Here is a 14,325-nt window from a genome sequence, read left to right as displayed (position 1 = left end):
ATCTATACACACACACACATATATATACATATATCTATACCCATGTGACAATAAACCCTATAAACAGAATGTCTGGCCTCAGCAGTGTGGTAGGCAATGCCCAGAGGCCGCTGTCACCTTGTGCCACGTAGAGGATGGCCCGTGCCACGCGCAGCCGCTTCTCGCGCGCCGTCACCTCCAGCCCGTCCAGCAGGCGCATGGCGTGGGTGCGGTGCTGCGTCCGCTCCAGCTCCGGCCACTTCTTGTCCCTCACTGCAAGGCAAAGCAGGGCTTGGCCACTGAGGGATTCGGCTCAGCAGAGCCAGGGCATGCAGCGCTGCAGGGGAAGGGCTCCCGGCACCAGTGGTGCCTCAGGGATGTCTCTGCTGTCCGCAGGTGATCGCATCGGTCGTGGCATCGTGGAGCCACGGGGATCGTCCAACCCAGCTCCTGGCCATGCACAGATACCCCAAATCCCACCCTGGGCATCCCTGGAGCCGTGTCCAAACGCTCCTGGAGCTCTGGAAGCCTCGGGGCTGTTGTCCATTCCCTGAGGAGCCTGGGCAGTGCCAGCACCCTCTGGGGGAAGAACCATTCCCTGAGACCCAGCCGAAATCTCCCCTGGCACAGCTCCAGCCACTCCCTTGACTCCAGTCCCTGCTCAGAGATCGGAGCTGCCCCATGGGAATAGCTGCAGACCCCAATGAACTCTGGCATCAGGCTCCTCTTCTCCAGGAAGAGAAATCCCTGTCCCTCCCCAGGGGATGAGGAATCCAGAAAAGGCTCTTACTGTGGATCCTGAAGTCCTCCTCAAAGCATTTTCGGTTGAGCAGGAACTCTGGCCCCTCCGTGTAGCTGTACAGCTCTGCCAAAAGAGGAGAAGCTCCAAAAACCTGCACCAAGCTGCAACTCAGCCCTCAGAACTGTGGTTTTAGCCACAATATCAAAATGTAATAAAACCCCACCCAGTGTAAAGCCAAAAATATTAATTACACATATCCTGTCCCTTTTAATATCAATACACCATTTAAATATAATAATAAAGTGCTACTGGAATTGCAGAGTTCCTTTAATTCTACCAGGAGAGGAAATCACGGTTGATTCATTGATCCATCACAGAAGAATTCCTCACCTGACAGCTCTGCTGTCCATTTATCCGTGTCTGCATATTCAAACTCCAGGTCTGGCGACTCCGAATAGCCCTGAAAACACGGGGGAAAAATCAGTTCCATTACAGCATATTTCAGAAAAACCAAAATCCCTGAAAACACTCACAATTCACCTCATCCTCCTGCAAATCCAGGGCTGCTTTTCCTGGTTTAGGGACCAAAAACATTTCTGCAGCAGCACAAACGTTACCGAGGCAACTCCAGCCCACCTCCTGCGTCTCCACCGGCAGCGCCACACGGAGCCACTGCAGCACCCCCAGAGCAGGGGGGGAGCCCCCAAAGCACAACAAACGTGGCAGGAGACAGGGAGAGGCTTCTGTGAGATCAGGGAGCTCTCAGAGCTCACCCATTTCGCCCAAAATTGGGAAAATTTGGGTATCCCCTGTGCCATCCCAGCTGACAGGATTAGTGAGGATGAAACAATTCCAAGCGGCTTTGGGGAGGCTGCAAAAACATCCAGGAGAACCTTCAGAGCACAAAATATCTGCTCCCTTTCTGGAAGTCATGAACATTGACCCACAGTTTCAAGACATCCAGCCCTGAGTGGGGCAGATGCACAGCAAGATCCTCACAAATTTTGGGATGCTGAGCAAGGGGCAAATCCACACCGGAACTCTCCTGAATTATGAGGCTCCCACTACTGAGCACGAGGAGGATCCAGAACAGAATCCTCACCTACTCCTGAGTGAGGGGCAGACCTGTAAAAGAACCATCCCAAATTTTGGGGAAGCCACTCCTGAATGAGGGGCACAAAATTCTCCTGAATTACGGAACTCCCACTCCTGAGTGAGGGGCAGATCCACACCAGAACTCTCCCAAATTTTGGGCACCCACTCCTGAGTGAGGGGCAGACCCTGAGCAGAATTTTGGGACACGCACTCCTGAGCACAGGGCACACTCTTGGGACACCCACACCTAAGCGAGGAGCAGAGCCACAGCAGAATCATCCCAAATATTGGAGCACACATTCCTGAAGAAAGGGCATGCCCAGAACCAAAGCCACACAAATTTTGGGGCACTCACCCCTGAACGAGGTGCAATCCCACAGCAGAACTCTCCTAAATTTGGGGGCTCCACAGAGGGGCAGACCCACACCAGAACAATCCCGAATTCCAAGAGTCTCAGAGAGGGGCAGCTCCAACCCCCTCCCTTGTGCTGCCTCTGCTCTGCTGGGTGTCCCCCCAGCACCTCAGGCTCTCCAAGATTCCCCCTCACATCCCTCCCGTGGCATTCCAGGGACCTTCCTGAGGAACCCGTGGGTGTGAACGGCTCTGGGGCCAGCCCAGGAATGACAGCCTTTGGAAAAGCTCCGGGAAACCTCAGCTCCACAGAACCCCCCGAGGCTCAGGGTGACCCCAGGACCGCGGGGTGTCCCTGGGTGGGGTTGGTCTCCTCTCGCTGGATCCATCTCCGGTCCGAGCACGGCAGCGGGACCCGACACCCCACCCCGGGCTGGTACCGACTGCAACACCGAGAAAACCCCCGGATGGGCTGTGAGACCCCCGGGCCAGCCCTGTCACTCCCGTTTGGGACCGGCGGACCGAGCCACGTTCGCGCCCCGGCCCGGTCACAGCGGCCCGGCCCTGGGGAAGGGGTGGATGAAGGGGAAACCGGCACCGACCGAGACCGCCAGGGTCCGGGCAGCCCCAGTTCCGAGCGGGCCGGGCAGGGAGAGGCCTCTCAGCTCCAGAGCTCGGGGCCACTGCGACACGGAACCGGCACCGAGGGAGCGGCCGGTCCAGGACCGGCGCTGGGACCAGAGCTGGAGCACCGGAGCCAGCGCATGGGCTGGGCCTGGGCTGCTCCCGGGGAAGGCGGTGCCCGAGCAGGGCTGGAACAGCCGGACACTGGCACCCCCGGGAACCGGCACCCCTGGACACCGGCACGCACAGAGGTCCACGAGCACCGGCTCCACCGGGCTCCGGCACCGACCGGACACTAGCACCGCCCCTGGGCACCGGCACCCATGGGCAGGCCCTGGACGAGGCCCGGCGCGGCCCGCCCCGCCCGGGAAGGCCACCCCGCTCCCGGCGGCGGCGGCGCTGACCTCGGAGTCCTTGCGCGGCGGCCGGGCCAAGTCGCGGCCCCTCCCGGGCGCGGCCGCCCCACCGCGGCCCTTGTTGTTCCCCGGGACCGGGACAGGGCCCGGCCCGGGGCCGCCACTCGGCTCCATGTCGGCCGCTCCGCCGCGCCGAGCTCTCGCGAGGACTCACCCCCTCCTCTCGCGGGAGCGGCAGGGAGAGCCGGGGCAGCGCCGCCGCCATGTTGGGAGTGGCAGCTGGGGGAGCGCCGGTGTCTCCGGTGGGTGCGATGCAGCTCCGCCCGCCGGCCCCGCCGCCCCGCCGTGGCGGCCGCGTCACGGACGGCGCTGCCCGCCCCCGGCGGCCACGGACGGCGCGACACACGGCCGGGCGGCGGGCTCCGCCCCCGCGCGGCCATCTTGGGTGCGGCGCGGCCCTGGGCGCGGCCATGCTGGGTGTGGCACTTCCGCCCTCACCCCAGGAAGGGCCGGGGAGGCCGCCATGTTGGGAGTGGCAGGAACAGGCAGATCCCAAACTGACGGGGCTGGAACAAAGGAATCCGGCAGTGAAGGGCTCGGGGGGCTCAGACCCCGAACAGGGCGGACCTGGTGGGGCTCAGAGGGGAGTCGGACCCCGACAGAGGAACCTGACAGGGTTTAAACCCCAAGCTAAGGTACCCTAGTGGCCTTAAAAGAGGGCGAGACCCCAAAATCCAGAGTTGTGGGAACGCTGAGAAAGTTCTGGTGGGACCCAATCCCCAGCCCAAGGTGGTCAAAGGAAGATTCCAGCCCTGCCCTTGGGCTCGGAAACAACTCAAGGTCCCCCAAGGCAACAAATAAACCACCCACAACCAAAAGCACTTTGTTTATCCTAATAGTTTAATTAGACTTCAATGATTTATTGCTCATCTGCAAGGATTAATATTGCATTCATTAAAAATCATTCATATACAAAATAAACCTCTCGCTCCCGGCCCAACGCTGCTGCCATCAACCCCGGGCTCCCCCAGCATGGCTTATCCAGACACGAGTCCTTGCACCGAGACCCCAGCCGGGCTGGCTGGGACCCCCGGGCGTGGGGGGCTCACAGGGAAGGGGGGATGCTCCCCATCCTCCCCACAAACGCCCAGCCCAGCTTGCTAAGCCGTCCCCAGGGAGGTCTGGGGGATGGTGGAGGGGACCCAGGTGATCCCTGGGATCTGTTGGAGAGCGAAGCAGGTGATCCCCAAAATCCATGGAGCGAGCGTCCAGGAGGAGACCAGGCAGGGTGGGAGAGAGGAACAGTCAGAGGACATGGAGGAGGGGATGGGAGGGGGATGATCTCTGCACCTCTCCCCTCTCCTGGTCCCCCAAGGAGCTTTGCACCCCCAGACCCGCAAATTTCCTGGGAAGGACCCATCCAAGTGGATCCCTGCAAAGTGGGGAAGGAGCAGCTCCATGACCTGGGAGGTGCCAGCAGCTCCTTCCCTCCCTTGGGTGGGGAAAGGAACAGGAGATTTGGGGAGGATAAAAAAAAAAAGCCAAGAGGAACCTCAGTGGGTTGGAAGGAGCTTCCCACACCCCAGCACAAGCTGGGAAAGCGGAATGTCAGCAGCATGGAGGAGGCGATGGGAGCAGCTGGGATGCACGGGGAGAGGATGAGGAAAACAGCGACAGGGAGCAGAGGGGCCAGGCTGGGCTATGGGGAAGGCTCATCTCTGCATCCAGCTCAAAATAAAATAGTAAAACACCCCCAAAACCCACCCCAGACACCCTCAACACCACCCGGCACTTCCCAGTGGGAGATGGGAAAGAAGCCACATCCCCAGTGCTTCCTCTTCAAAACATCTGAAAACATCCCCTCCCTCTGAAACACCTCTGTAAGGATGAAAAAGGAAAAGGGGAAGAAAAAAACAAATAAATGGAAAAAAAAATGTTTAAAACTCAATTAAGGTGCAGTTTGGCTAAAAAAACAACAAACAAAACAACAAAAAACCTAGGAGAGATGAGGATAATGCTGGGAAAGCGACCCCCATCCGGATTCAGATTAGCACCCTGAAACACTGAACTCCCCTGGACCCAGGTGGCCAGCAAACCCAGGCCAGTGGCCACCAAACCTGGGCCACCTCAGCGCAGGGACCTGGGCTGGGCTTGGGCACAGTCACCCCCTTTGCCAGGTGTCCTGCAGGCCACTCTGCTCTCAGGAAGCACCCGGAGCAGGGATCTAGCAGCTAAAACTGGGCTCTTTAAGGCAATTTAGAAGTTGCAGATAATCCACACAAAGAAATAGAAGATAAGGTAGAAGAGCATCTCCGGATCCACAGGGAGCCCGGCTGAGACCGACGTGGGCTCGAAAGGTGGGAAAAAATACAAAATAAAAGCCAAAATAAAGCATTGCTGCAGGAATGAAGTGCCCTTGGCACAGCAGGAAAGGGAAAGCCCCTCCTGGAGCCAGGGCTGGGAATCAGCGGCTTCAGCCACATGAAAGCAAGAAGCAAATCCCAGGTTGTCTGGCAAGGTCAGACAGGGATGTGATCATGGAAAAGGGGGAGAAAAGAAAACCTGACTTTAAAATCACAGATAAAATGTAAAAACAGGTTCTGGTGGTGGTTAAAGAAAAAAAAAAAAAAAAAAAAAAAAAGGTAAACCAAAATAAAAGTGATTTTTAAAAATAATCTCTCGAATGTTGCCTTGTGTGGTCTGGTCCTTCATGGAAATGGTCCCGTCAGTATCTAGGAGAGAAGGAAGGGACAGTGAGGGACATGGGAGGGAGGTGCTGCTGTGCCAGGGCAAGGGGATCCCCCAGGAATGGGATTCCAGACTGGTTTGGGCTGGCACAGATTTGAAAGCTTATCTCATTCCATGGGCAGCTTCCACCTTCCACCATCCCAGGGTGCTCCAAGCCTCGTCCAGCCTGGCCTTGGACACTCCCAGGGATCCAGGGGCAGCCACAGCTGCTCTGGACACCTGTGCCAGGCCTCACCACCCTCACAGGGAACAATTCCTGCCCATATCCCATCCATCCCTGCCCTCTGGCAGTGGGAAGCCACTCCCCTTGTCCTGTCACTCCAGGCCCTTGTCCAAAGTCCCTCCCCAGGTCTCTGGGAGCCCCTTTAGGCACTGGAAGGGGTTCTGAGGTCTCTTGGGAGCCTTTCAGCTCTCCCAGAGGGGCTCCAGCCCTCAAAGCATCTCCGTGGCCTCCTTTGGACACGCTCCAGCAGCTCCACATCTTTCTGCTGTTGGAGACCCCGGAGCTGGAGGCAGAACTCCAAACCAATGGGGAGCTGGGAGCTCCTGCCCTGGCAGCCCTCACCTGTAGTAGTTGGGTTTGAAAGGCCCATTTTTGTTGAGTCCCAGGTATTTGGCCTGATCATCTGTCAGCTCTGTCAGGTGGGCGTCGAACGACGGCAGGTGCAAACTGGCCACGTACTCATCTGGGAATGGGAACAGGGAAAACGGGATCAGGGGGTCCACATCCCCCCCACAACACGGTGAGGTGATGACTGCAAGGTCTGGCAGGGCAGCACTCCAGATTCACCATCACCCAAAGCACAGCTGAGCCCAAGCCTGGGCTGGATGTGCCCCTAAAGGCACGAGGAGGGCATGGAAAACCCCAGAGAAGAGAGGCTGCAGGATGTGGGATGCCTCCCACACTGCAGAACACTAATGAAAATAAATCAAATAACCCCCATGTATTTTAAGGTCACTGCCTGTGGTGGCTTCCCTGAACTCATTGTCCCTCTGGAAGTGTTTCCCAGCCCAGGTTTGAGCTGTCCTTGCACTGCTGGCACACAGATTCCCCAGGGAAAAATCAGTTCCTTCACTCACCCATCTTCTTCGGCAGCAGGTAAACGTCCTGCTTGTACCGGCCCTCGGGGGCGTTGTAGAGCTCAATCAGAGCCAGAGCCTGTGGGAAGCACAGGGATAAGCTGGGAACTGCCAGGAACAGCCACCAGCTTGGGCAGCACAAAGCTCACAAAGGCAGAGAACAGTTTGGGAGCTGGAGGGACAGAGCAACCATTTCCAACATGCCTTGAGGGAAAGGCTCCCACCCCAGGCACATCCCTGTCTGGTCTCCATAATCCCAGAGGAGGGATCAGAGAGCAGGGATGAGATGCCAGCCAGCTTCTTTGCAGCATCTGGGGTCAACAGCCCAGGGGAAAAAAACATGAGGATGGTTTAAGGTTAGCAGCTTTTCTATTAAACCACCCAGCTGCTGCAGCACGTGGGAGTGGAGGGGCTGCTCCTCAGAAACTGGCAGCATCCAAGAACCAGGGTCATTCCTTCAGGACAGATGAAACTGCATCCCCTGAGTGCTGCCTTCCACTGCTGGAAACCAAGTCCTAAACACAGGCCTGTCCACTTGGGCTGACAGGAGTGAGCATAAGGGGACTCCCCACTGTCAGCCTGGCTGTCCTTCCCCACGAGCACCAGTGCCACCAGTCCCTCCCATGTTCCCAGTCCCATTCATCCCCTCGTGTTCCCAGTCCCATTCATCCCCTCGTGTTCCCAGTCCCATTCATCCCCTCGTGTTCCCAGTCCCATTCATCCCCTCGTGTTCCCAGTCCCATCAAGCCCCTCTATGTTCCCAGTACCACCAGTCCCCTCCGTGTACCCAGCCCAAACAAAGCCTTGCTTTGAGGCAAGCTCAAACCTGCGCTAGGTGGGCTTAAGCCCATGCTGGGGGAGCTTAAATCTGTACCAGAGAGGCTTTAACCTGTGCTGGGGAAGGTTAAACCCGTGCTAGGGGGTCTCAAACCTGTCCTAGGGGGGCTCAAACCTGCCTGGGGGGAGCTTAAACCTGATTTCCAGCCCAGCAGGATCTGTGCCATGAAACTACTCATTTAAAATCTCTCCCAAAACTCTCTGTACCCAAAACACTGGGTCCATGCCAGCAATAACTCCAACCCAGACAAATGGTATTTCTGGCAGTGGTGCCATCTCAAGGACCAATCCCAGCTCTTTCCAAACCATCCCCACCCCGAGGCTCATGCAGGGCCCCACCCACGTACGGACCTGCGTGGTGGCCGTGATGGAGAGAACGAAGGTGGGAACTGTGGAGCAGCTTAGGTTGAGCAGACGGCCCTGGGAGAAAGCAGGAGGAGTCAGCCCCGAGCTGGACATGCTCCCAAATCCAAACCAAACTGAGTTCCCAGGTGGGATTCACCTCCATCCCCTCCCTGCACTGGGGACCAGGGAGCAGAGGCACAGAGAACCAGAGCACGGTGACCAGAGCATTTCAAGTCTGCTCCAGTTTTGCCTTAACCCTTCATTTCAAGGCAGAGAAATGTTGTGGTCCCTAGAAAAGCCAGTCCCTCCTCCTGCCAGAACAGCTCCTGTGGGAAGAGGAGCCACCCAGCACCTGGGAAACCCTGCACAGATGGGGTTTGCCTGAGTGGGATGAATCCCAGCACAGAAGAACGGAGCCAGATGGCACCTCTGTGTCTGCACGTGGGATATACCACATTTGCCCTCAAGAAAAGGAAATTAAAAAATAAATAAAATAAATCAAAAAACGCTTTTCTGAGCCCCGAAACTCCTCCCAGCACTTTTCCACCTGGCTAGACCTGTGATTTCCTGACGGAGGCCCAAAGCACTACGGCCCAGCTCTCAACACACCTCGGCCAGCAGCACCACCCGTTTCCCATCCGGCCAGATGACGTGATCCACCTGGGAACGGACCCGCTCCCAGGTCAGCTCCGGCGTGCGCAGGCTGGTCTGCAAGAGGAGGAGGAAGAGGCTGGAGTGACGGCAGGAGCCGGCAGGCGGCAGGGCCGGAGCTGGCGGCACTCACCACGTCGATCTCGGTGTTGGAGTGGCCCATGTTGCACACGATGCAGCTGTTCTTCATCCGGTCCAGGTGCTCCCTGGTCACCACGTTCTTGTTCCCTGCAGGCACAGAGGGCACAGCTGATCCCACAGCAGCGGGAACACAAACCCTCCATTCTTCCTTCCCTGAACTCGAGTCAGAGAAGCTCAGCTTGGGGCAATGTCAGATGAACTTCCCTGGGCCACGAGCAGAGAACATCTGGGATAAGTGCTGTCGTGGAATATCCTGAGCTGGAAGGGATCCACAAGGGTCATCAAGTCCAGCTCTTGGACGCTGCATAGGACACTCCCAACAATCCCACTCTGTGCCTCTCTGAGAGCACTGTCCAAACACTCCTTAAGCTCTGGCAGGACTGGGACTGTAACCATTCCCTGGGGGAGCCTGTTCAGTGCCCAAATCTTTGCTCCCATGAATTAACCTTTCCAAGAGATCCCAAAATACCCTGAGAACACATGGTCCCTCTGCTCTGGGCCGGGACCATGGTCAAATAGGGGGGAAAAGCTGCTGGCAGAGCCCAGCTATTGTGGAGAATTAGGAACACACAGCAGTGAAATGATCCCACTCCCAGCTCCCTTGAGACCCCACTTGGGAATGATGCTCCTCAGCCTGCTCCAACCTTGTCTACCCCTACCTGTGCAGGTGATGACGACATCCACCTGACGGATTACTTCGCTCAGCTTCACCACCCGAAATCCATCCATGCTGGCAAAAAAAGGGGAATAGGGCCCATGATGAGGAAGAGAAGCTTGCTCCTTCTCTGTCCCAGGCCATGAGGGAACTCAGCAGATCCAAACTGCTCTGGCAGCAGCCCAAGCTCCCCTCTACCCCTCCAGGGACACCAGTGTCATGAGGAAGGGCTGTGCAACAGTAGGGATGTCCAACCCACTCTTGGAAATGTTGAATGAGCCAGGAATGTGGAGTATGGAGAGTTGAGCAGCCTCCCCAAACCAGCCAGTGAACACTTCTGCCTGGTACCCATCCCTGAAAGCTGCCCCATCACACCCCAACAAGGTGCACGTTCTCCAAAACGAGCCACAGATCCCCCTGCTTCACTCCAGCCTCTGGCAGGGTTTGGAAGAGCAGGCTGAGAGACATTCCCACGCAGATGGGAACACCTTACCAGGCCTGGAGAGCGCAGATGGGGTCGATCTCCGTGACGTACACGATGGCTCCCAGGGCTTTCAGGGCAGCACAGCATCCCTTCCCAACCTGCCCAGGCAAAAGGGTCACGGTGAGGCAGGACACAGACACACCAGGGCTGCAGTCCCTGTCATAAACAGCCCAAGCCCATCCCAGGCTGGAAGATCCTCATCCCAGCCACCTGCCCAATGCCAGGGGCAGCTCAGGATGTACCTGGTGAGTGCCACAACTGCCACAAAGCCAGCTCCTCCTCCAAGGCCACCAGCTTCCCACTGCCAGAGGGCAGGGTTAGACAGGATATTGGGAAGGGATCCTCCCCTGTGGGAGTGGTGAGGCCCTGGCACAGGTTGTCCAGAGAAGCTGTGGTTGCCCCATCTGGAAATGTCCACGGCAGGAGCTTTCCCAACTCAGTGCTCTCACAGTTTGTGCAGACCCAGAACTGCAGGACCCTTTCTCCAAGCAGGAATTAAAGACAGCCTAGAGGAGCACACACTGCCCCTTTGCCTTCAAGCTGCAGGATTTCAGAGCCATCCTGCACTCCTCAGGGGGCAGATCCTCCACCCCATGCTGCCCACACCAGCAGAGGGAGCACAGGGTTCCTGCAACAGCATCTCAGACTTCCTTCCTTCCTTCTCCTCACTGGAAAATTAAGATGAAGCCCAGCTCCCTACATCACCAACCCACACCACAACCAGGCACCTGGCTCTGCTGCATCGATTCTGCTCAGGCACATTTTGTGAACAGCAAGGTGCTGGACCAAAAATATTTCCAGAGAGACCCTCACTTATCACCCAGCTCCAACCTCGGGTCTTCTGAACACACCCAGGCAGGGCCAACTGGGACTCCAAGTCACATCCAAAGGGGAAAACATTCAGGGTGAACAGGCTGGGAGAACTAAGGGTTCAGCCTGCAGGAGAGCAGGCTACAGCAAGACCTTAGAGCCCCTTCCAGTGCCTAAAGAGGCTCCTGGAGAACTGAAGAGGGACTTCAGACAAGGGATGGAGTGACAAGACAAGGCTCAATGGCTTCCCACTGCCAGAGGGCAGGGTTAGATGGGACAGTGGAAAGGAATTTTCCCTGTGAGGGTGGCGAGACACTGGAATGAACTTCTCATAAAAGCTGTGATCAGCTCAATTCCTGAAGTGTTCAAGATTAGATGGGGCTTGGAGCAACCTGGTCTAGTGGAAGGTGTCCCTGTCCACGGCAGGGGGTAGAACTGGATGGGCTTGAAGTTCCCTTCCAACCCAAATACGGGTTGGAAGTCTGGGATTCTCTGACACTCTCTTTTTGTGAATAAGTCCAGTAAAGCTTGGGACACACCCAGGAGACAGCAACTCCCAGCACAACTCCTGCCTGGAGAAACAGGCAGCAGCCCAGAGCGCTCAGTGACAGCCAGCAGAGTCTCTTGGTCGAGCAAAGCTGGGCTCCACTGGTGCCTAAATGAATTAGGGAGCGAATTCCTGCTGGGAAGAGCCTTTGCAGCACTGTCCCTGCACAGTGCTGGAAGACAAACACCCACATGGACGTGCACAGATGGAGGGAAGGTGGCAGCTCCCAGCTCCAGCTCTCCCAGGGTAGAATCAGTTACAAGTTCACGATACAATTTCCCTCTGCCAGAGTATTATTCCCAGGGAAAAGCCGCCTGCCCTGCTCAGTGACAGCCAGGCTGATGCTGAACCTGTGCCAGGGACAGCAGATGGGAGTACCCATGGGTAGTTATAATTCAGGCCAGTGTTCCCAGCAACTGTCAGCTGTGCAGCCCAGTTCATCTGCAGCAAACTGGGAAATCTGATCCGTGATCCCCACCCTCCCAGCAGATTCCAGTAAGATTTCCCTGGTTATCGCTCACCAGGTTGGATCTACTCCTTAGAGCAAGGGTGAGTGACCTTTGCCCAGGGAATTGCAGGATGCTGAGCTTGGGGGAGGCCAGCACAGCTCACAAAACTCACCTCCCCATAACCACAAACCACCACTTGCTTCCCTCCAAACATCACATCCGTGGTCCTCTTCAGGCTGGGGGACAGAGAGAGACCTGTGTTGGGATCAGTCAAGCCCAAAACCAGGTCAAACAGCAGAGCCTGATCTCTGCTTAACAGCAGGCAGAGCCAAACCCAGCTGTGTGCAAGTGCCAGTGGGGAAAAGAGCAGGACTCACCCATCCAGGATGGATTCCCGGCAGCAGTACAGGTTATCAAACTTCTGCTTGGTGACAGAGTCATTCACGTTCATGGCTGGGACACAGAGCTTCCCAGCCTTGGAGAGCTGGTACAGCCTGGGAGAGGGCACAGGCAGGTCAGAGCAGACAGCAGCAACTCCCTGAGATCTCTGGATCTGCCTTCCCAAAACTCCCACCTGTGCACGCCGGTCACGCTCTCCTCCACAATCCCTCGGATCTTCTTGAACACACTGGGATATTTCTTATAAACCCAATGGGTCAGGTCCCCACCATCATCCAGGATCTAGAGAACAGGCAAGGAAGAACAGGGAGCAGTCAGGCCTCCCACTGGGAAATGCACTGGCAGAGGACAGGATGGGAAAATGATTTGGAGAAGCATCTTCAGGCACTGCTGGAGGGGCTGTTTGGGCAGAGGCCTGGGGGCCAGGACTCCTGGGTTCCCCTAGGGGACTGCAACTCGGGGTCTCCTCCAAAACACTGGGATTTCTGACCCCTGTGTGGAGCTGCTGGATCCTAACAGAATTCCCTGCCTCTGCTATTGCTCTGCAGCCTGGCAAGCTGGCCACAGGCAGCACTAACTAACCAGGCTGAGCTCAGCACACCACAACACTCAAGTCCTGAAAGCAAACGGGTGAGGAGAGGCTGTGGGAGGTGTCACAGCCCACGGACACATCACTGGTGACCACAGACCATGCACCAAGGGGGCACATCGACTTTGACAAGGGAAAGGTGCCCACTCTGATCCCAGCTTTGGGAGGGAGAGGGCAGATGGAGTCTGTGCTGAGAGGAGTGGCAGGGGCAGCTCCTGCACAGGAAAACAGGTCCCATTTCTTGGCTCGTGGCAATTCCACCAGGAGCTGCTCCCTTGCCATTGGGATGTGCCAGCTCAGGACATCACCCATCATCTCTGCAGCTCCAGACATTCCCATGGCTGTTCCCAGCTCATCTCCAGCTGCTGTTCTCCAAGAACCCCCCTTTGATGGGGTCAGAGGCCCTTTCCAGGCCAGCAGGCTCCCAGGAACAGCCCCAGCGTGGAAGGGAGGAAGAGGAAGGGCTGGAGAAGGCTCCTTACCATGTTGGCCTGCCAGCCATCTACATTAACACAGCGGTCAATGCACCACCAGAAATCATCCTCTGACTCCCCTTTCCAGGCAAACACAGCAACACCTGAAAGAACCGGAGCATCCTTGGAGTTTGCTGGGCTTGGCAGAGCTCCCTCCTGCTTGGCCAACTCCAGAAACACAAGAGCCAAAGGGCCATGCACAGATCACATCACAGCCCACACCAGGATCAGACCTGTCCATCCCTCCCTAGAAGATATTCCCCAAAAATATTAATTCCCTAAAACAGAAATAGAAAATATAAAAAAAAAAAAAAGACAAATAAATAATAAGAAAAAAGACTATTAACAATAAACACTATATAAATAAATAAAATTAAATTAAAATATGGTTAAATATAAAATTTAAATATATTTTTTTATTTTATACTTTTATATCTATTCATATTTTGTTTATTAATTCATATTTTATATATACTGTTTATATTCTATATGATATGTATCTATAAGCATTTTATAAATATTCATATGTGTATTCATGTTTATTCATATTTGTATATTGTATAGATGCATGTATTCATGTTTCTATTGTATATTTTATGTCAATGTCAATGTATATATATTTATACCTAGTAAAAAATATTTTGGAATATAAATTACAATTTTATAATTTTATAATATAAACATTTTCTATTCTTTTTTATTATATTAAATAGTAAAAATATATATAAACATAAAACACATATACATCTGGAACTAAATAGGTACAAATGCAATATGGAGTTCCCCAGGAGATTTCCCCTGGGACCAGGCCAGGGAGGCAGAGGGGCTGAGAGGGCTCTGGCACTCACCAGCCTCTGCCAAGGCTGCAGCCACTTCGTTCTGGGTGGAGTAGATGTTGCAGGCAGACCAGCGGCACTGCGCTCCCAGGGCACACAGAGTCTCGATCAGCACCTGGGGACAGCAGCACACC

General features: G+C 55.6%; 2 protein-coding genes across 10 annotated transcripts in view; both read right to left on the bottom strand.

Annotated features, from left to right (window-relative positions):
- The window catches only part of STRIP1 (striatin interacting protein 1), a 14,558-nt gene extending 11,075 nt beyond the window's left edge, over window positions 1–3,483 (bottom strand). The window contains exons 1-4 of one of the 4 annotated variants that reach the window (XM_033519869.1): window positions 3,362–3,483; window positions 1,112–1,181; window positions 770–844; window positions 118–252 (exon numbers count right to left, since the gene is read on the bottom strand). In XM_033519869.1, the coding sequence (XP_033375760.1) occupies window positions 118–252; window positions 770–844; window positions 1,112–1,181; window positions 3,362–3,412 (331 nt within the window). In that variant the 5' untranslated portion in view covers window positions 3,413–3,483. The other 3 variants (XM_033519867.1, XM_033519868.1, XM_033519870.1) reach the window with 3 other exon arrangements.
- Window positions 3,484–4,029: 546 nt separating this feature from the next.
- AHCYL1 (adenosylhomocysteinase like 1) overlaps window positions 4,030–14,325 on the bottom strand; it is a 28,680-nt gene continuing 18,384 nt past the window's right edge. For 2 of the 6 annotated variants that reach the window (XM_033519871.1, XM_033519874.1), the window contains exons 5-17: window positions 14,204–14,306; window positions 13,365–13,459; window positions 12,469–12,575; window positions 12,272–12,388; window positions 12,067–12,130; window positions 10,098–10,186; window positions 9,609–9,679; window positions 8,942–9,036; window positions 8,767–8,865; window positions 8,164–8,232; window positions 6,976–7,054; window positions 6,461–6,581; window positions 4,030–5,879 (exon numbers count right to left, since the gene is read on the bottom strand). In XM_033519871.1, coding sequence (XP_033375762.1) covers window positions 5,873–5,879; window positions 6,461–6,581; window positions 6,976–7,054; window positions 8,164–8,232; window positions 8,767–8,865; window positions 8,942–9,036; window positions 9,609–9,679; window positions 10,098–10,186; window positions 12,067–12,130; window positions 12,272–12,388; window positions 12,469–12,575; window positions 13,365–13,459; window positions 14,204–14,306 — 1,116 coding nt within the window. In that variant the 3' untranslated portion in view covers window positions 4,030–5,872. Of the gene's footprint in view, window positions 5,880–6,456; window positions 7,055–8,163; window positions 8,233–8,766; window positions 8,866–8,941; window positions 9,037–9,608; window positions 9,680–10,097; window positions 10,187–12,066; window positions 12,131–12,271; window positions 12,389–12,468; window positions 12,576–13,364; window positions 13,460–14,203; window positions 14,307–14,325 lie in introns of those variants that run through there. The other 4 variants (XM_033519873.1, XM_033519872.1, XR_004500270.1 and 1 more) reach the window with 4 other exon arrangements.

Source organism: Parus major, chromosome 26, assembly GCF_001522545.3.
Source record: "Parus major isolate Abel chromosome 26, Parus_major1.1, whole genome shotgun sequence".
Classification (NCBI taxonomy): Eukaryota; Metazoa; Chordata; class Aves; order Passeriformes; family Paridae; genus Parus; species Parus major.
This window is presented reverse-complemented; position numbering and strand designations above follow the sequence as displayed.